The sequence below is a fragment of the Onychomys torridus genome, chromosome 6, assembly GCF_903995425.1.
Source record: "Onychomys torridus chromosome 6, mOncTor1.1, whole genome shotgun sequence".
Taxonomy (NCBI): domain Eukaryota; kingdom Metazoa; phylum Chordata; class Mammalia; order Rodentia; family Cricetidae; genus Onychomys; species Onychomys torridus.
This window is the reverse complement of record NC_050448.1, coordinates 18,082,334-18,105,032: the sequence shown is the minus strand read 5'-3', so window position 1 is coordinate 18,105,032 and position 22,699 is coordinate 18,082,334. Positions and strand designations below refer to the sequence as shown.

Below are 22,699 nucleotides of genomic sequence, written 5' to 3'. Positions count from 1 at the left end.
GAAGGTGAATAACAAAGATCTGAAAAGTTAACCTGAACATTTAGCATTATGAGAAAAACTGGTCCGGAATAATTCAAGTCAGACTTTACTAACAAGTAAAGGCAATAATGGAAGATGGTTAGGCCAAAGAGTACATGATTTTGTACTGAACTACAAGCTCATGAACCTCACCCAGATGAGTGGCCAGTACAATACAACACAGAATGTTAAACTGTCATGTTGCGGTGCTCTGGAATTCAATATATCAGAGCAGTATCATCACCAAGGAAGGTAACTTTGAAGTTGAAATTCAAGCTGTTAAAATTCACTATATTCTAGTACAGTTTCAAAAGTTTATATTCAGTTTTAAAGACAGTTCTTACATTTAGAGAAAGTAGTTTGCAATCTGCTACAATACTTTTTGATCAGTGAGAGTGTGAGTGGTGTTTGTGTTTACACTTCTTACATATGAAATCAGCAACAATGAACATGAGCTAATTCTGTGAAGTCTTGCTAAATGTCTGATATGTATTGTCCCTGATGTGATTTGTATACTGTTTGAATGTGGTCCCAAAGGGTTCTTGTAGAAAGCCTGGTTTCTAATATGGTAGTGGTGAGAAATGGTGGGACATTTGAGAGACGGAGGCAAGTGGGAGATCCTTAGATTAATGAAGCAATTAGTCTCAGAAGGAACATTAGTTCTTGTGAGATTTTGAGTCGTTATAAAAGGGAGGTCACTCTCTGGTTACCTGCTTTGCAAAGAACTCTTGCACCTACCTGTGTTTTTACCAAGATGTTATCTAATAGGCCCTCCAGAGTTTTAGCCTCCAAATGTGTGTGGTAAATTAGGCTATCAGCCTGCCTCAGGCACTTTGTCATAGTAATTAAAATCTTAAAAAATGGAATATAATCTTGCTTTAACCATGTTTTAAATACATATATATTATAATTTTAACTACAAATATTAGATACAAAGTGAAATAAATGGCCAAAGTCACACAGACTAAATGGCAGTATGGGGTTCACATCTCATAAATGTTACAGCTGACAGAGAATTGCCCCAAACTGCTCACTGGGGCAGGTTTTACTGAAGCAAACAAAAGGCCATAGCAGCTGAGTTACAGGCTCAAGGTCCTAGCAAGAGCTAACAGTGACAGGGTGTTGGGCTGCGCTTTCCAAACCAGTACTGTTCCTGTAACTGTGCTCTTTGTTTTTTCACATCCAGAAAGGAGAAAGGTAATGGCCCTTTCATTGCATAAAGTACCAGCACTGCAAATTAAAAGGTACTAAACAGATCAAGTTGCAAGGTGAGTTCTAAATCTTCCTAAATAAATAACTACATGGTCTAATTTGAAAATACTGTGCTATGTATAAATAAAACACCCATCTGTACCTCACTATCCAATTAGGATGAAAACAGTACAGTCTGTCTCACATTTACTAGGTTTTATGATATTTTAAAATTACACCAATCCCTAGAATGGATACTGTTACGATCACAGGAGGTTTTTGTTTAACAATTTTACTTATCAAATAACCTCAGCAACTTGGTCCTGACACATTTTACCCACTAGACAGCATGTGTTACCCAGATAAGTGTGATCAAGAAAAACTACCCTTAACTTACTTGGACATACATTATTTCTAGCACTCATGGCCAAGATTTCCACTGCTCAAATTTGCAAAACAACAAAATAATGAAGAATATGTAAAAGTATTTGCCTGTTTTATTAATCTGAGGAACTGAACTTGACTTAACCCTGTTTCATTACTTTACAGTCACAAATTCAAGTTTAAGCTTATCAACTCTTTCTTGTAGTTCTGCTCTGTAATCATTTCTTGGATTTCTCCAGTCCTCCCAGGAGCTGCTTAAATGTGTCTGACCCCTGCCTGGTATTTCTGGGCTATTACAATTCAAATCAAGTGTTTAAGTTCTAAACTGTCTGGAGCAGGCAAGTTAACCAAGTGTTGATTCTGATGAATATGAGGGATATGCCCACAAAAAGCCAAACATCCAAGTTTACACATAGGCACTGTGAGGAAAGGATCTTGAAAATCACAAGTACAGCATCCACACACATAGAAGGCCATTCTGGAGAAATACCTCAAAGAGCAGGAAAACAGACATCAAGTATGAGTCAGATATACTGCAGCCAAATAGAAGCTCTAAAAAGGAAAGGAAGAGGGATTGGCAGCAAAAAGAAGGAATTTAAATCACTCCTCTCAAAAATATATACTTCCCAACCATTCATTTGGGGGAGGGAGACGGGGAAAGACATGTCTCTTCAGAATTTTGACTGTACCATGATAGCTCTAATTAAACTGAGTATTTGCACCAACTTATTTCTTATCTTTTCTTCCTATAGTTTACTGTCATCTACCTCAGATAAAGACATAAAAATCGGGGTTGGGGATTTAGCTCAGTGGTAGAGTGCTTGTCTAGCAAGCGCAAGGCCCTGGGTTCGGTCCTCAGCTCTGAAAAAAAAAAAGACATAAAAATCAAGTGCTCCTTACAGAACAGACATCATACATGACATAATGGAAAGCAGCCAGAAGAAGAGAGTAACCATTGAAACTCCAATATCCTACCTTTATAGCTAGAAAGTTCAACCCGCTTTCATTGGCCAAAGCCTTTGCTATCATTGTTTTGGAGCATCCAGGAGGACCATACAAGAGAACTCCTTTAGGTGGCTGAATACCCATTCTGATGAAAGACTTAGGATGTTTCAAGGGCCATTCCACAGCCTGTTTCAATTTCAGTTTGATATTTTCCAGTCCTCCAATATCTGACCAGGATACCTACAAAACAAAATGTTTTTTTTTTCCTTATCATTAACTGTAATTTGTCTTTGAAGGACAAATGAAGCCTCTTTAAATAAATGTGTTATATTCACTGCATTAAGTTAGTACATGCTTACTAAGTACAGCATGACCTTTATGGTGCTCATCTCAGGTAAGTTAACACAGGATTCATGCTCAAAAATAAAAATAATACATCATCAGAATATCTCATTTTTTATTGGGAATTCTGCATGAGTACTGTAGTTATACCATTTCTCCCCTCCCTCTCCACTCTCTAACTCCCCCCCCATGCCCATTATTTCTCAAATTTACTGCCTCTTATTCTTTACTTATCATCATATACACACAAATTTATAAATACAACTTGTTGAGTTTATTTGGTGTGAGTAATATACATATGTGTTTAAGGCTGACCATCTCAGAGCCTACTGATTCTCCTTTTAGTAGCCATTAATTGCCAGGAGCTCTTCATCTAGGATGGATCCTTGTGAGATTTTTCCCCCATTCATATGAGCATGTCAATTGGTACTGTTACTGCACAAAGTAGCAGCAGGTTTGCATAAATTCCACTGCAGACCCAGAGCCATATATGATAGAAACTTAGTAGGCCATGTTGGCATGTAATGTCCTATAAGCAATCCATAACAAATTCATTTTATTCATGAGGCTGGACTTGTATGAGTAATCCTCTGGCCTGTCAGCATACTCCTAGCTCAAAAGCAAGCATTTCTTTCATGTCTCCCTATGTGGTGGTTTGAATATCAATGGCCCCCATAGGCTCATATATTGAAATCCAGTCACTAGGAAATGGAACTATTTGAGAAGGATTAGGAGGTGTGGCTTTGTTGGAGTTAAGTGTGGCCTTGTTGGAGGAAGTATTTCGCTGGGGGTGGGTTTTGAGATTTCAAATGCCCATGCCAAGTCCATTCTCTCTGGGCCTTCTGCCTAGAGATCAGCTAGAGATATGCTCCAGTGCCTACCTGAGTGCACTCCCCACCATGGCAAAGACTATAACCTTCTCAACTGTAAGTAAGTAGTACACAATTAAATGTTTTCTTCGATAAGAGTTGCCTTGGTCTTGGCATCTCTTTATAGAAACAGAACAGTGACTAAGACACCCTGGAAAACTCATTAAACAATATGCAATGGGACTTATTTTTGCCTCCACCACCCCAATTTGCTGATTTTGGATTTTATCAATTACTAAAACTAAAATTGCCTTGATATTGATGCACATGAGCCTAGAACCTTGAACCACTGACCAATGATGCGGAATCATACTCACTGTTTACCAGAAAAGCCTACAATAATTGTATAAAACAGTATGCATTTGGCCGAAGTACAACAGGGCTGTTACACCCTGCTGAGCAGTTCCTTCCTGTACATCCTAATTTCTTTGATTTGCTCTTTTTAATTTTATTCTAAAAACATTCAAACACATACAAAAGATGGTAAGATACACACAAGAGCTATACTCTGAATGATTCATTAGCTTTAGTATTTCCCACAATCTAATTTAGCATATACTGTCTTTCTCTATACACGTAACAGTACACAAACTGGCATAATCAGTTTTTGAATTTTCTGCTTATTTTTTTTTAACAGTAAGCTGGAGAGATATCACTTTTTTTCTAGATACATTAACAACATATCTCTCATAAAAAATATTCTGGGAAAATTTTTAAATGGTAGTAAGGAATGAACTAGGGATCACAAATTACAGAGGATTCAGGAGAATGGACAGTTAATTTGGTAGCAAGGCACCAAAAAGTGGTCTCATCAGAGTGCTTTTCAGTGGAATGCTTTACCAGTGGAATACATATGTATGTGCATGCCTCTCCTCACATGTACACACTTGATAGAGAGGTTATCCTATGGAGTTTAAAGAGTAAACTAGCCACACACTGTAGCATAGCATAAATGTGGAAGTCAGAGAAGCAACTTCAACTTGCAAGAACAAAAATGATAATGCATTCTGAACCCCACAAGTCATTCACTTTGACTCTGTAGTTACATGTACACAGCAAGAACACACTACATAAACATATTCCAGGAGCCAAATTCCCATGCCTTGGAGCACAGGAGTTATACATTAAGTTTACTAGCAGTGCAACAGAACAAGAGCTTATGCCAATTTAAGAAGTAGATAAACAGATAAAAGATTTTAAAGGTTAATCCAGAACAGCCTGCTTTGTAATGGATATGCTTAAAAAAATTCAGTTCTATACTCATAAATGGATAGGGAGAGTGTGTTTACTCCTGTCTATAAACCTAACTGCTTCACAACCTGATAGTCTCCAGTAAAATTTAGTACTCAATATATCCTCAGGATGTATGGTTCCCAGTAAGTCTTTAACAATTTGTTACTCCAACCTATCTATAGTTTCCTAGCAATCCTTAGTAACTCGCCCTTTTATGGCCAAATACAAATTGCAGCATGTCTTGGAACCAAGAGGAATATGCAGATGAGTCTGGACTGATTTTGGATATATGCTGTGCAGAAAGGCAAACTGTATCCTTTAAGTTAACTTTTAAAGAAAATTTCAATTATCATCTGATGTCTATGCATAATTGGGCATATATAGGTTTAAGTCAGATTATCATGGGAAATGATACAGTGAATAGAGGTTTATTCTATAACCCAAACCTATCAATGAAAACATAAAATTACCCTTACCCTACCCCTAATTATTATTACACCTATGATACCTTTATAGTCTTCCTAATTATATTATGACTAAAACTGTAAATAAGTGAGATAAATTCAATTTTAAAGAATTATGTTTTACATGTCCCAAGGGTCACAAGGGCACAATATCTTTAGAAATCTATACTCAGCAAAAGCTGAATGTACCCTTAAAGATACAGTCTTAGTCTAAATAAATATGTTTTAACTCTAGTACTAACCAGCTTAAAATTTTTTTGTAATTGTGAACTATGAGTAAGTATATAGTTAAAGACTACCTGTATAAGACTTTTATATAAAGAGATCAGAATGTTAAAAATAGCAGTAACATCCACTTTCTTGTCTGACTACAAGGACAGTTCACAGAAAAATAAGCTTTAAGAAATTATGGTCAAGCCGGGCAGTGGTGGCGCATGCCTTTAATCCCTGCACTCAGGAGGCAGAGGCAGGCGATCTCTGTGAGTTCAAGGCCAGCATGGTCTACAAAGCAAGTTCCAGGAAAGTTGCAAAGATACACAGAGAAACCCTATCTTGAAAAAAAACAAACAAAAAACGAAAAAAAAATTTTTGGGTTGGGGATTTAGCTCAGTGGTAGAGTGCTTGACTAGCAAGTGCAAGGCCTTAGGTTCGGTCCTCAGCTCTGGAAGGAAAAAAAAAAAGACAAAGAAATTATGAAACAATCTAAGAATTATCTGTATTTTTGTCTTAAAAGTAGTCATTGTCAGAGCTGGGGTGTAGTACACATTCACAATTTTGCCTTTTGTTTCTTTTTAGTTTCATGCCTTTTAAACACAACATTCTTTAGAATTCAGAATGGTTAAAAAATGAGCTTAAATCTCAGATACACTACTCAATGTAACTTTCGAACATTTATTCCATCTCTTTAAATTTCTTCCTAATTTAGAAGATAAAAATAACACCTCAGATTCATTATGAGATTTAAAGGCAGTATATATTAATTACATATGCTGGAATGGTTACTAAGTGATCCTATATTTAAATGTTTGAGAGACAATCACCATTATGTTTTGAAGGAGAATGGCAAAAGATTAAGAAGTCAATGCATTTATAATTTCATGAGTAATATTTAACTGTTATAATTATTCTCCATCTTTGAGGCTTTTTTGTGTGTTCTTTGTTCATTATTATCATTCAATCCTTAAACTAAAGGCAACCCAGTTTCATCTTTTGATTTTAGCACTTGAAAACCAAAACATTGATTAGCCTTTCTATGTGCTAAGAAAATAATTTAAAAATAAAAACAACCTTAACATAAGATTTCACACTTCACTTTTGCAGGGGCAAAAGTCTTAAGGCACAGAAGGAAGTTGTGGGAAAAGTTGGTTGTGCTACAAGGATTAACGCCACCAAGAAATCATAAAGTACTGGAACTGGCTGGCTGATTACCACCTTAACTTCAGACAGTATTAGCTTTCAATATTTCATCTTTCAATAAATACTATGTTAAACTTTCTAGGATTGTCTTAGTAAGTTAGTCTACCTTAGCCAGGAAAAAGCTCTTACAAATCTAACCAGATGCTCTATGGCTGGGCCCTTTCTTCTTTTGTTCCTATCCTGGTCAATGTGGCTTTAAAATGTCTTTTGAATGCTAATACAATTAGAAATAAAGAAAGAACTGTTGTAAAACAAGCAGATTAGTGAGAGAAAAATTCACAAAGAAAAAGCAACATTTTTCTTCTTAGATGAGCACTCCAGTAGAGCATTTTTGTTACATATCCACACAAACCCAAGAACTCAATGATCAGATTAAAAATAAATACATAAAAAAAAAAATTTAAAGGACAAGTTCCAAAAGGGAAATGAAAACTAGCAAAGGGACTTCAGAACCTCGAGGGTTACTGAGAGGACCGTGTCAGCTCCAGCGTGACTGCTGATATTTAATCAGGAGACAATTTTTATGTCTGGCACAAAAATGGTCTTAAAGATGGTATTTGACAGAAATTATTGTGACAAAAAGTACTTCACATTTTGTTACTTTCCACTAAGAAGTACTAATATAAATGTAAAAGACAGGCAGAACCTGTTCCAAAGGTCTTAGAGGGTCAACATTAACTTTGAAACATTAAAAAACACGTTTTTTTTTTTAAAAGGACACCTAACTTCTAAATCACAAGGGGGGAAAAACAAGTGAATCTCCAGATGCTTCTTTAGTAGAGATAAAGCAAGAGAATGGAGGTGAGAAAGTGTGCTCTCAGACATCAATGGAAAAGCTAAAAAAGAGAAGCATCACACACCCACATGCAAAGCTTTCTATGCCATAAAGACGGTCTATGAAGCTTCCCTAAAAAGAGACTGAGTTTTAGATTCACTGTGATGCCAGGAGCCTTCTGTAGATCTCTCTCTCCTGTTGTTAAAACACACACACACACACACACACACACACACACACACACACACACACACACACACACACACCACTCTCTTAGCAACAGTCACTAAGAGTATGCAGAGTACTGTAAATACACATACAGGTGTAGGGTATGCCACTTGTACAAATACAAGTGATAACTATCAGGAACTGAAAATTAAATTTTCCACTTATAATCTGGAGGGAAAGCTATTTAATTGTAGCACAGTAATCAGGATTGCAAGCAACAGTAACAATCTTTCCACTAACTTCTGTATTGTCTCTCATTTCATCTAAAAAGGTATAAAAAAAAGGCAGAATGGTGTTAAACTCTAAAATATTTCATAAGATGAAATTCCATATTTGTTTTTGGCAGTGTATATTTCCTGGTTAAAATTAATCTATTTCTCAAATGTGCTTTCCTGTTCAATTTTATTACTTCAAACCATAAAAACGAACAAGACAAACTGCCAGGAAGACTAGGATCTTGGGAGTGATAGAAGGCACTTTTCTGTCTAGACAACAAGAAGCAAAGTCAAAACAAATAAAAATAAAATAAAAAGGTTTGCCAAGAATAAACATGGACTTAACAGTTCCTACAGATTGTATCATCGAATCCAAGAAAAGCAAATCTTACTTAGTAAAGTGTCATAAAAACCTTCAATCCATGGAGTCTGAAGAAAGAAAGAAAAGGAGGGAGGGGAGGGAGAGAGGGAGAAAGAGAAAGAGAGAGACAAAAGAAAGGAAGGAAGGAAGGAAGGAAGGAAGGAAGGAAGGAAGGAAGGAAGGAAGAAGGAAAGAACATTCATGGATTTAAAAAATAGAAACTCAGATTCCTCACAATTATTCCAAGGGTATATGAAGAATGAAACATAATTACAGTCAATTAAACTGTTTCACTCAAACTTTTACAGCAGGAAAGAGCTACTAATGAGTTTACCTGATGAAATGCAAATGACAAGTCACATCAGGAGGTAGGATCCCCTAAAAGGAGCCAGAAGACAACACACAGAAGTATGTTCTGAATATCTAATTAGTGAAACAGAGTTCTGATGATTTATATAAGTGGTGTGTTACCTATAAAACAGGACTTAGCAATGTTTACTTCCTAAGTGACATTAATTTGAGGGCCATCTCCCTCAAGTTGATGTGGACTTATTGAGGTGTTGGAGCTTTACAGTTAGCCTAAAGGCTTATGACCACAGTCCCATACCTCAAACAACTCTCACAGACCCAGGCAGGCCTTAGGTGTTGAGTCTTTCCCTATAGTTTTATTCTAGACTACCCCAACACTGGGTCAGTCTTCAGGATTCAGGATCCAGTCCTATAATCCCATCATCAAGTTCAAGCCCTGCAGACCCAGGTTCTAGGCCAGAACTCCCAGAACAAGATGTTTGTTTAGATCTACTCATCTGCTGATCTAGGAACCAGGCCAGACCATGTGAGGCCTAAGCAGCAAGCCAGCATGCAGAACCTGAGACCCCCTAAAGGGCTAACCAGTAAAGACATTTTTTGAAGAAGCTAATCTGTAAAAATCAAGAGGTCTACACTTCCTCACCTACACACACAACAGCAAAAGGTCACAATGAAATCACAGATAATTAGGAAGACAATACCACCAAAGGAATAAATTTCATCACTTCCACTATATCAGAAAGAACTGGGTATGAAGGACAAGATGGCTCAATGGGTAAAGGTGCTTGTAGACAAACACATGCACACTAAACAAAACAAATAATAATACTGGGAAACTACAAACTGATAAGCAAAAACCTCAAAATAGTCACACTAAAAATTAAAAGATCAGTGAATTACAAGGGACCACAGATAAACAATTAAATAAAATCAGGAAAGTAATATATAACTAAGGGAATTCAAGAGAGAAACTGTAAGAAAAGAACCAAACAGAAAATCTAACACTGAAGAACACAGTGACTGATAACCAAGCTACAATCCATACACTCCGAGAGGATAGATATAGAGGAAGGGTCTAAGGTGGACACATGGATCTCCCTGGGAGGGAGAAATAGATTTTACAGGTGGACTGGGGCAAATGGGAAGGGAATAGGAAGACCAGATGAGGAGGTAAAGGGGAGACAGGGTAGAGAGGGAGAGAATGCAGGGAGACAGCTGGAATTGAGGGGCATTTGAGGGATGATATGGAAACCAAGTGCAGTGCAAACTACCCAAAATATATGAAGTGATCTTAACGAGATTGCCTAATAATGGGGATAAGTCTGGAATGGCCATCCCTGTTACCAAACAAGGCTTCCAATAGTGAGACTAGGTTGTATTAAACTGAGTTGCTGGCCAAGGGGGTCACATGGAAACCCCCAAACAACCAAGGCTGTTGTTAAGACAATAAGTTGCTCTCCACAAACTGACAGCAGGACTCCATTGATGAGGACAACACCCACAAAACTCATTGAACACGAAGAAGTCCAGCTGTTGCCTACAGGGAACCTTCACCCCTACATTCTAGTGTCTTTGGTGCAGGAAAGTACTCTGAACACTACAAAAAGAGAAACATAAAAGAAGAATAAATATAAATAAATGTAAACCCAGCCACAAAACCTTGACCTACAATCTGTTCTGCTCGCAAAGTAAGCTAAGGCAATGGTGGCACAGAACTTGTGGGAGTAACCAATGTCTGATTTGATTTAAGGCCCACTCCATGAGATAGAACCCATATCCAACACTGCTTAGGTAAGCAAGAATCAGAAACTAGATATCCCAGAGACCTAGGGTAAAACCAAACACTATTGGTCTTAAAAAAAAAAAAAAAAAAAAAAGAATCACTAAAATGATTCTTGACAATACTCTGCTATACTCATAGATCAGTCATCATCAGAGCAGCTTCCTCCGACAGGAGATGGGAACAGATAGAGACCCACATCCATTTTAGAGAAAGTCTAAATGGGATGTCTCTATCAAATCCCTCTCTTCAGAACTCAGGGAACCTTGCAGAAGAGAAGGTGTAAAGTGTGTAAGAGCCAGAGAAGATGAAGGAGAACAAGGACTTTTGAATCAACTAAGCAAGGTGCATAACAACTCACAGAGACTAAAACAGCAAGCACAGGGCCTACATGGGTCTTCATCAGGTCCTCTGCCTACATATTATAGCTTTTAACTTAGTATTTGTATTGGACTCTTGTGTGTGAGAATGAGTGGGTCTATGATTCTTGTGCCTGCTCTTAGGACTTTTCCTTCTGTTGGGTTGCCTTGTCCAACTTTGGTTTGATGGGTTTTGCTTCATCTTACATTTTATTTTTGTCATGTTTGGTTGTTATCTCTTAAAAGTCTGTTCTTTTCTAATGACAGAAAAGAAGAGGATCTGGTGGGGGGATAGGAAGGGAGGGAAGGGAAAAGGAGGGGAAGGGAGGGGAGGTTGAGGGGGGGAAGGGAGTGGATAGGAGGGAAGAGGATGGGAGTCCCAGGGAGGGGGTAGAATAACTGTGAAAAGGGGGAAGGGATATTATAATCAGGATATATTGTATAAAAAAGAATCTATTTTCAATAAAAGGGAAAAAAATGAAAAAAGAGAAATTCTAATGTTGAAGAACACAGTGATGAAAGTAAAAATTCAAAACAAAAATGTCAATAGCTCATCAAGCAGGTGACACACTAAACTACAGATCTTTTGATATTGCCTAACATGGTGGGAAAATGAAGTGAAAAAAAGCCTATAGGGCTTGTGGAACAATCAAGCAAACAAACATAAAGAACATGAAAAGTCCCAGAAGGAACAAAGAAAGGGGCAGAAAGTTCAGTTAATGGTCAAAGAGATAATGGCAGCAAACTTCCCCATTGTGCTCAGGCACAAACAGATCCACAAAACGTCTCAAGACTCCAAATATAATAAATATAAAGATTTCACCATTCACTAACATGCACCACCAAGTTTTCAAATGTTAAGGGATGCTGAAGCAGCTAGAGAAAAGCAGTTCACCATGCACACTGTACACTGCATCCCCAATGAGAGTACTCAGCAGAAACCTTGCAGGCTAAGAAGTCTGAGATAACCTTTTTCCTTGTGGAACTGGAGATGGAAACAGGGCCTTGGGCATAGCAGGTAAATGCTCCATATGAGCCAGATCCCCAGAACTAGAAGATACATTTTAAAAATAGTCCACCAAGAAGGCTATATTAAAAGAAAGGAAAAAAAAAAAAAAACCCTTCAGAAATGAAAGAAAATAAAATGTTTCACCAGAAAGCAAAAATAACTAGATCTGCCTTCTAAGAAATTGCAATGAACATTTTTTCAACTTGAAGTGAAAGGATGCTAACAATAAAATACATACTCCCTACTATAGTAACAACATATTAAAACCCAGATAGCATAAACTGTTAACAATGGTACATACATCATCTTAACTACTTACTATAAACCTAAAGGACAAATGTGTTATTAGTAACTATAGTAACTTGAAAAGAAAGACAACATATAAATGATGTGAAGTATGATATCAATATTACTAAAGATAGAAAGGTATAGCGTGTGTGCAGCTGCATTTATCTGTTTAAAATAATCTTTGCACTATTAGAAATCAGAGATAAGCATAATCACAAAAAAGAAACCTATAACAGCTGGGCGGTGGTGGCGCAAGCCTTTAATCCCAGCACTCAGAGGCAGAGGCAGGTGGATCTCTGTGAGTTCGAGGGCAGCCTGGGCTACAGAGTGAGTTCCAGGAAAGGCACAAAGCTATACAGAGAAACTCTGTCTCAGAAAACAAAACAAAACAAGAAACCTATAACAGACACAGAAATCAGGAGGAAAAAGGACAACAAAAGAATAAAGGAACCATAAAATAGAAAATAACGTGGCAGTAAGACATCCATGTCTAGCAATAATTATTACTAATCATCCCGATCATGTTTTTCTTGAACATCAGGCATAGCTAGGTCATAAGGGACATTAACAAAAACCCACAAATAATTGGTACTTTCTGTTCCTGTGAAACTGTGTAATAAGCCTTGAAGAAACATTAAATACCATGAATGTTGATCTAAATACCATCATTAGTTGATAATGATCAAATTTGTTCTAGAAATAGGCTCACCGATATTTTCTAATAAAACTACACTTACTACAAAATGTTTTATACACAACCCAACCTACCAGTTAAATTTTACTCTTGGTCATCTATTCAAGAGAAAGGAAATCTTACATTCACAGAATACCAGCCCATACCAGCTTCATTCAGAGTAGTAAAAAACTGGAGGCAACCAAGATAACATCAATAAATGTATTTATTATAGAATACAGCTACAATTTGGATCTTAAAATCTGCTTGAAAGGCCAATGTATTAAAGGCTTCTTTCCCAATCAAGCAACCTGGGGCAGTGGTGGAAACGTTAAAAAAGAGAGCCTCGTGAGAGGTTTGAAGTCACAGGTATGTGCCTTTAAGGTGGACTGTGCTTCCTCCTTCCTCACTTGCAAGCCCTGGCCTACACAGGTGAGGAACATTCTGTCATCACTCCTACTCCTCTGCCTCATCGAGGTCTAAAACAAACAATGAAACCATAAAACCTGAGGCAAGGCGTGAGGAACTGGCTACAAAGATCAAGTATATATGACGAGCATGAGGACCTGAGTTTGGACATCCCTTGTGACATCTACTCAAATAAAAAAGAACAAATTGAAAAATGTAACTATTTAGAGCAGCGGTTTTCAACCTTCCAAATGCTGTGACCCTTAATACAGTCCCTCACACTGTGGGAATCCCAACTATAAAATTGTGTTGCTACTTCATAACTGTAATTGTGCATGAACCATAATGTAAATATCTGATATGCAGGGTATCTGATATGCGACCCCTGTGAAAGGGTCGTTTGACACCCAAAAGTCAAAAGTGAAAACTACTGATTTAGTTCAATTTCGAGGGAATTATATTAAGTGAAAAAGCTAATTCTACAAAGTTGTATCCATATGATTCCATTTATGTTTTTTTTTTTTAAATAATAAAATTTTAGAAGTGGGATGAGGACTGAGTTGAGTATGACAATGAAAACAGTGTGAGAACTGTGTGGTGATAATCTGAATATGATAAACACAAGTCTTTCCATCTGACAAAACCCCATATGCCTAAATACATCAAACACTCAAAGTCCAATTGAAAGTGAGGAAGTTCAAGTCAAGACAGAAAAGTTTAGCAGTGTGCATACCTCATCTAGTTTTGCAGAACTAAACCAGGCAAAGGATATACAACACAGGGCCTCCCTGAGTAACCACAGAACTTCACTGAATTTATAACTATGTCAAGAGACCATTTTTTGTTAAATGTATATTTTAAAAAAGGTCAGTCTAGTAAGTTGGTCATCTTGAAGTCTCAATTTCCTTAAGAACATTATTCAAATAGTAAGGCTGGCATAAGTATAAATTACTTACATTTGGGACATCAATCGCTACCTCTCTCATAGCACTAGGTCTGATGTCATTCATCCCTTGTAAGAAATCATTCAGGGTAATTTTCACCATGCTAGCCACCTTGCTATCAGGGAGGTTAGGCTGTTTCCTCAGGACTCTTCGCAAGGCATACAGACCTACAAAGAGGAAAATAATACAAAATTGATCACGTATTCCATAAATATCAACTGGGTAACAATACTACTAACTCCAAAGTCTATGGGCATTACAGCATTTACAGTATTTTGTACTCACAGGAATGTAAGAAATGGAGAGTGGGATTAATGGTGAAGGGGACAGTAATATATGGAAGATTAAAGCACAACTCAAGTACTTAAGTAGTGGAAGATAACAAACTAAAATTACATTCTAGAGGACAGGTATTTTGCAAACATAAAACAATTTACAAACAACATTTAAAAAGAATGATAATCAAAGTTTATCAAAATAGTGTTGATAGGGTGTCATTAAAATAAGTATAATAGTAACATGCCTTTTGCTCTTGCCCTTTTCCCAAAAGCACTAAAACCAAGCCGTAAGCTTAGAGAGACTAGGAGAAGACCGGAAAGAAGACAGAACACAAGAGAGAAGATGACTTGAGAGTTAGATGCACACATGAGGTCTGTAGTAAGAGATACTTTTACTAGGGCACTGAGGGAGACTGGAGATGGAAGAATAGAGGCAAAAGGCTCACTCAAGGAAGTTTATGGTTTGGAGAACCAGAAAGAACTGTTTATTTGTTATTCACAAGAGTAGTATCATAGTAATAAAGCACTTAAAAAAAACACCAAAGACCCATAAGAAAATAAAATTTAGAGAGATGTAAAATAGCTTAAAAGACAGCTCTAACCAGAATAGTCAAATGTGCTAAAATTTTTGGTTTTGATATTTGTTTACAGTTCAAATACTTGCAAGACTGAATGTCCAACTACCTCCTTCAAATACTAGGTATGAAGCTTCAAGTGCATAGAGCTATAGCAGAGTCTAGAGCCCAAATTCTTAACTGTTGACAGGAACTCCATATAGTCATATAACTGAATGTGAGGTTAAGCAAAAAGAATCTGTCAATGGTTAAGTCATGCAATAGTTAATTCAAAATTCAATGCACAATCAATTGGTATGGTGTTTCTCTGTGCTGCAGAGCACGACTACACTGTAGTCTTAGTTCTGAGCACAGAATGGAAGCACTTTATACTTCCTAAATTTGATCCCTAGCACCCATGGAAAAAAGGTGTGTCATGGCATGTACTATATTCCTAGCACTGGACCAGGAAGATCCCTATGGCTTGCTGTCCAGGCAGTCTTGGGAATCAGTGAGCTCCAGGTTTGATGAGAGATTATCTAAAACAAGGTGGAAAGGGATAGAAGACAACTAAAATCTACCTCTGGCCTTCACACACACACAAACATGCACATATATACATATACAAATAACAGTACATACAAACATTTAAAAAATAGACTTTTCTACTATCTAAAAACTGTAAGCTATTTGTTTAGGCTTATCTTTCAAATTTGTTTTACTGCCTCTAAAATGCTGAAAGGTAACTGACATCTCATGCAACCTGATTCACAAGGCCAACGTAATCTTACTCCTTAAAACTTGAAAGATCATTATAAGAAAATGAAATTATAGGTCAATCACTCTCATGAACATTGGACAAATAATTTAAACAAAACATCAGCCTGAATTTTAAGATATATTTTAAAAAAAGCAGTATCCATATCCAGAAAGATTCATCTAACATGTGAAAATGCATCAATATCATTCTTCAAATTAACATATAAAGATAACACAGAACTATGTAAACAGACACAGAAGAACTGTAACCAAAACAAATTTTTAAAAACAAGACTGCATGGGAACTTCCTTTATAAGTTTATCTAGAAATACATAGCAATAATATTGCCAATAACAAATTACTGGGAACATTCTCCCCTTAAATCAGTAAGATCACTAGTACCAACTTTTTCTTAATTACTACTTTGGAGGTTTTAGCATCTAGTATAGTAAGTCAAGAGAAAGAAATAATGTTGTAGAGATAAAGGAATGAAATAAACCATATTATCTATTTTATATATATAGAAAACTGTAACACAATATTATACATAGAAAACAAAGGAATTTACATACAACTGAAACAAGTAAATGCTCCTGGATTTGATCCCCAGCACCACAAAAAGAGAGAGAGAATAAAACATTCTCGTTTTCAAACGTTTAAGGAGATATAGAAAGACTAACAAATTAAATTATAAAATTCTATGGATTTTTTTCCAAACCCAGAAAAAAGAGGCAGATAGATAAGATATACACATGCATATATCTAAATATTTTGTGTAAAGATAAGATTGATGAACACAGAATCCAGAACAGATTTAAACTGTTACAGAGAAACAGGATGGATCATCATTTCAGTGAATCGTGTTGGCTGGTTCAATATCCAAATGGAAGAAGTGAACCAATTTCAGGTAGTGATATGAAAGCAAAGAAAAAGGTGTCCAGAAGTCCTGGTAAGACAAAATAGTCATGACAGTACACTTGACCAACATTACTATCGTTATTCAGAGGTGCTGGGGATGGACGCTGGTCTTCATACATGCTAGGCAAGTGCTCTACCACCAAGCTACACTCACTGACCACAATTTCTTAAATAAGACACAATTGATAAACTGAATGTATTATATTAATATGTATATAAAATAAATGTACCTAATTTCTAATTTCTGATTCCCCAAAGACATCATGAAGAGTAAATAAATACTTAAGCCATAAAATAGACTTGACTGCCCTGTAGGAAATAAAATACACATCCAACTAGGCCTCACACGAAGCTACGTATCAAGAATCCCTACAAAGCAACAATATTTAAAGGAACGTTGAAAAAACTAAGAATTTAAATAGACACAGTATGAAGAGAAACTATCTACATAGTAAATTATCATTATCATTCAGAAATAAAAATGAACTGCTACCCAGAGTAAAATACTGGAACTCTTGAATCACATTATGGGTCAAAGATGACAGCAGCAAACAGAAAAACTCATCTACAGTGTTAAAAGCCAATAGTGATTGTCTCTTTAGTTGATATGATGATATGACCCAGAGAGTGGTCCAGACAGTTACTATTTTTCCTCCACACTGATCTAAGCACTGCTAAGTTCACTTCAAAAAATTCATTCATCTATGCTATGGTTTATGCACTTTCATGCCCATACGGAATCCTTCAATAAGTTCAATTAACAACTGAATGTGTAAAAATAAGGTGGGGGAGACGACTAACAAAGCTACCCAAAACAAGTAGTTTTAAATAACACTAAGATGGTACTTTAAGAAATTATAAACTGAAGTCAAAACAAAAATATTTTATCGAAAGTCTAATAACTGGATCTTATTCCTTAATTATTACTAAAGCATGAAAAGATTATTGGGTATCTAATCCCATCCCCCACCATAAACCTGGAAGCAAGGTTCTTTGTAATGGTTCCTTATGTGCATGCGTATGAATAAAATGTATGGAAAATATGCTGGCAACTCTCTTTCAATTGAGGACCAAATTAAAATACTGTGCTAAATTAAAAACATGACTTTAAGCCGGGCGGTGGTGGTGCACGCCTATAATCCCAGCACTCGGGAGGCAGAGGCAGTCGGATCTCTGTGAGTTTGAGGCCAGCCTGGTCTACCAAGTGAGTTCCAAGAAAAGGCACAAATCTACCTAGAGAAACCCTGTCTCAAAAAACCACAAAACAAACAAACAAAAAAAAAAACAACATGACTTTAATCAAAGTATTTAAAACCATGATGACTATGGAAAAATCCATAAATTAAAAAAAAAGCTTTAGGAATTATCTATAAAGAAACTCTGATCACTATAGGGCATTTCTGTAATGCTGTGTAATGTATAAATATACTATTAGACATAATATGGTTTGCATGACTGAGTCCTTATAGAAATATTAATTTCTAAAATATATTATACAAATGGATACATTATGGAAGGTGGGATGAGTAAAAGAGGAAACTCCACAACTTGAAGAGGGGGGTAAAGCTATTATTTTGGAAATATATTTTAAAAAATAATTTTCAATAAGGGTGGCAATCACTACCACTGTTCTATATATATACTGCCTGCAAGTTCAATCATAATTTATATTAAAGTAAAGCAATTAAATGCCAAGGCAAAGGTGCCTGATGGCAAGCCTAACAAACTGAGCTCCATCCCCAGTACCCACCCAACTGAAGGAGAGAATGGACTCCCTCAAGTTGTTCTCCAATCTCCACAAAAGTGCTGTGAGTCACATGTGGATGCAGACACACTAAGCAAATAATTGTTTAAAAAGTGATTATTAAAGTATTATCATATCATGAAAATACTGAGAAGATATACTCATGGACTACAGGCTGTCTTCAATTCTGACTAACACAGTCTGGGAGGCCAGCTCTTAGAACTGTTCCAGGGTTGTATACAGAATGCCTCAGAGTATCAGGACTTTAGGAAAAATTTATGTATCTGGAAGCTAGACTTTTTTATCTGAGGGGGAAAAAAGGAAACACGCACACTTTCTGATGGTAACTTTCTTTTATTTCATCTTGAAAAGTCCTCTAACAATCTATCTCCACACAGCTACATTCTTTACATACATCTATGTATCTCTTTACATATATACATCTCTCCTGCACAGCCATATATTTCTAGTTACATCTCTTTTTTACATAGCTCCACATCTTTTCTATATACATTTCTTCTCTCTACTCTGCTACATTCCTTCACGCTACATCGTTCACTCACTCTTTACTCATTCATTTTCTCACTCACTCACTCTACACATACATCCCTACATCTCTTTTCTATACAGCTTCGGCTTCCTTGTCTACACACACACACACACACACACACACACACACACACACACACACACACACCCTTTCTCCCTCACAGCCCTACTTCTGTCTATCACAGCCAAACTCTAGACAAGTATATGTTACATTTTCAGAGTCTGATCCATTCTCCTAACAAATGCCTAAGTCACACAGTTTTTCTCAGGCTGGGATGTGTGTGTGTGTGTGTGTGTGTGTGTGTGTGTGTGTGTGTGTGTGTGTGTGTGTGTGTGTGTGTGTGATACTGGCCAGCCAGTAACACTTGGCAGTGCACACAGCTCTTTCCCAAATAGAAAGAGACACTGAAATTCAGGATTTAACAATAACAGTTAGTTAGCTGAATCCTGAGTCTTGTAACATAAACTGAGGCTGGGAGTACATGCAGAAAGTCAATTACTGCAGGGGATTACTTCTACCAAAGTTACTTCAAGTCTGACCTTGATTCAGCAATAAACACCTGGGAATCTGCTTTGTGAATTCTCTGCAGGGGAAGCTACTCTGTTTTGAATTTGTTCTGAAATCTAAAATGTGCTGTCTTTATGATGGAGAATACTGTTACTTTCCTATGTCAGTTATGAAAAATATTCTAGTATTATTTCAATTCACCAGAATTATACAGCTTAAACAGAAATCATCTTCCTGGCCATCCACAGCTATAAATGTACCTAAAGATGGAATATTTTCACGAAGATAAACACACAAACAGTGGGAAAAATACACATAGCTGTTATTAGGGAAGAAATGAAGGGACCCATGAGAAAAACTAGACAGAAGCAACAGGACATTTGCAATCAGTGACCCCACGGCCTTGCCAGGTGGGGATTCCCACCATCAGAGTTATTTGTCTGGTGGGCTGACTAGTTGTCACCTGCTGTATACTCCCACAGCCTCCTGCAACTGACTTTGCATTCATTTTGATATTCATTGAGAGCCTCTTAAATATGATCTATTCAATAAACACATTGAGCCCCCATGTGTCTGGATATAGAAGGCAGGTCTATCTCTTCCAGCATAGCACTAATAGTAAATAAAACAGATATGTAAAAAGAGACTATTACCGTGACATCTTAAGACTATTTCCCCTATTTAACTTCTGAAGAAACAGAAATCAAGGGGCAGAATGGGCTGCCTTACTTCTTAGCTGATAAAGTATAAAACTACCATTTCAGCCCAGAGCTCTGCAAGCTTCCTTCTAGTAAACCATGCTGTTTTTATTTTTATAGACTTAATATTTTAGTTCAAATAAAGTTGACAGAATTCAAAATTTGGTAAAAAATATCAGAAACAGATCCTTTCATAACAGACTATTATGTACAAAGCAGATGCTCCAAAAATTTCTGCTAAAAAAAGCCAGTTTTGGAATGCAGGGAGAAGTGGCAAGTATGAACATCTCACAGCTCTGGACACAACAGGTAAGAATTTCTTTGAGACACAAAAATCAGATTCAATATTGCTATTAAACCAATTTAAGTGTTATAACAATAAAATCAATAGGTAAGTAAGCTGGAATTTCTTCTGTTCCGTGACGCTATCTTAGAAAAACCCCAGTTTGATATGAATATGTTGAAACAATGTGTAATTAACATGAATGCTGAGAAAACTCTCAGCAATACAAAGTAAATTCTTCCTTTCTCTATTAAAAATTTGGCAGCCCCCCTGAAGAAATCAAGTTCTATTTCATAATAGAAGCAGGCAGTCTTAGAAGGTAATTTATAATTTAATTAAAAATAATTATAAATTATAATTAGGATTTATAATAAATCCCTATATTTAGGAAACATTACTGCTAAGCATCTTCCAACCTTCATCACAGTTTACTTAATTAACATTTCATGTTTTCTAAAAGAGTTCACTCTGCTTGTCTATGTTATTTAAAAACATAAAACAAGGGAATAAAAGGCTATGTAACTAGTTAGTCAGAAAGGCAGTGGAAGCCCAAATGATATACACTGACCTAAGTGTCAGGCAGGATAAAACAATGTAGGTTGTAAGCAGTATATCCACGTCAGATAAAAACATTTCAAAAAGCTGCTCTTTGCTTACAAAGGCGAGCTACAAAACAGAAGTCTCTAGACAAGTTGTACACAGCACATCACTACCTCAAAACCTAACATCTGAAATAAGTTTGAGTCCTGACTATCAACATTAAGTATTATAACTGGTTGGATAAAGATCCAGTTGTTAGGTATATACTATTGTAATATTTCCAATGTTCATATTTAGAGAGCATCAAAATTAAGAGGCGGATCCAGAGATGAACTAGACCAGAGGTTAGAGCAAGTGTGGCATAAGTTCATCAAAAAAGATATAGCCTCAGTTCTACAAACTGTGGGACAGCCTGGAAATCCATATTCTGGGAAAGCTAATCAGCTACATCTATCCACTACAGGGATTCTTTATGATGAGGGAACAGAAGGCTTAGTGAATAACTGAGGGGTTTCTGTCATCTGCTCCCTTTCTCTTATCCAGTCAAAGTCATGGTTGCAACAGCACCCCAATGTCATCTCCCTTAAGCTACTCAATTCACAATGGAAAAGAATAAGGCTCAAACTTAACTAAGATCACAAACCTGATTTTAAATGCAAATCTACCCAACTCTTCCTCAACACCTATTCGCAAGGCTGGAGAGATGCCTCAGCAATAAAGCACTGGCTGCTTTTCTAGAAGACAGAGGTTTGATTCCCAGCACATACACGGAGCTCACGACTGTCTCTAACTCCAGTCCCAGGGGATCTGACACACTTTTCAGGCCTCCACAGGCACAGACATGCATGCAGGCAAAACGTCCATACATGTAAAATAAATAAATCTTTAAAAATTGAAAAGCTATTCACTTGCTATTCTGCCTCATTAAGAAAAATCCTTGTAGCAACATTCTGACACCCTGTTCTTAAAGTTAGTTTATTCTGCTATATGAAGATTAAAATGATACCACTACTGTAACATATATTAGCATCAGGACAACATACTCAAACCATTAATTTAACACACTGGACACTGTAATTCTACCATCAATCTTTCTAAAATCTATCTTCTTCTCACAGTTGAGAAGGTAATAGTCTATAGTAAAACAGATCAAGTCCTGGAAAAGATAGATCAGAAAATACTTGTGTATTTTTTCTTTTTTACTTTATACAGATTTTATAACTAAACTGTAAAGCCATCCCATCCTAAATAGATGTTTTATTACTTGACACGCTTCTCTCACAGGACTGGTGAGAGGGTTAAAGAGACATGTTCTCTTTCTCAATCCATTTGAAACTCCTCTTTTCTCTTTTGGCCTCACAGAAGCCACGTTTTCTATATAACCACATTTCCTTTCCTTGAGAAAATCACCTTATTTCCCCCATCTTTATGACAACTTTGTTACTGAACTAGCAGCTCTTTACACCTCTCTCTCCTTTGTTAGACTCTTTCTGAAAAGCAAGAATCATAAAGTCTCTCTCAGTACAGGTGAATGTAGTATAAAGTCAGAAAATATCTGTTAAAGGACTGAAGACTAGATCCCTGTCCGGGCATCAAGGGCAAGTCCACAGATCAATACAGTAATCCAGACTCATAATTACCATTTAGTAGACAAAA

The 22,699-nt window shown here is 36.6% G+C and overlaps 1 protein-coding gene across 4 annotated transcripts in view; it reads right to left on the bottom strand.

The window, feature by feature from the left end:
• The window catches only part of Spata5 (spermatogenesis associated 5), a 169,124-nt gene that overhangs the window by 120,360 nt on the left and 26,065 nt on the right, over positions 1-22,699 (bottom strand). For 3 of the 4 annotated variants that reach the window (XM_036191511.1, XM_036191509.1, XM_036191510.1), the window contains exons 10-11: positions 14,224-14,378; positions 2,569-2,778 (exon numbers count right to left, since the gene is read on the bottom strand). In XM_036191511.1, the coding sequence (XP_036047404.1) occupies positions 2,569-2,778; positions 14,224-14,378 (365 nt within the window). The remainder of the gene's footprint in view (positions 1-2,568; positions 2,779-14,223; positions 14,379-22,699) is intronic. The other variant, XM_036191512.1, reaches the window with a different exon arrangement.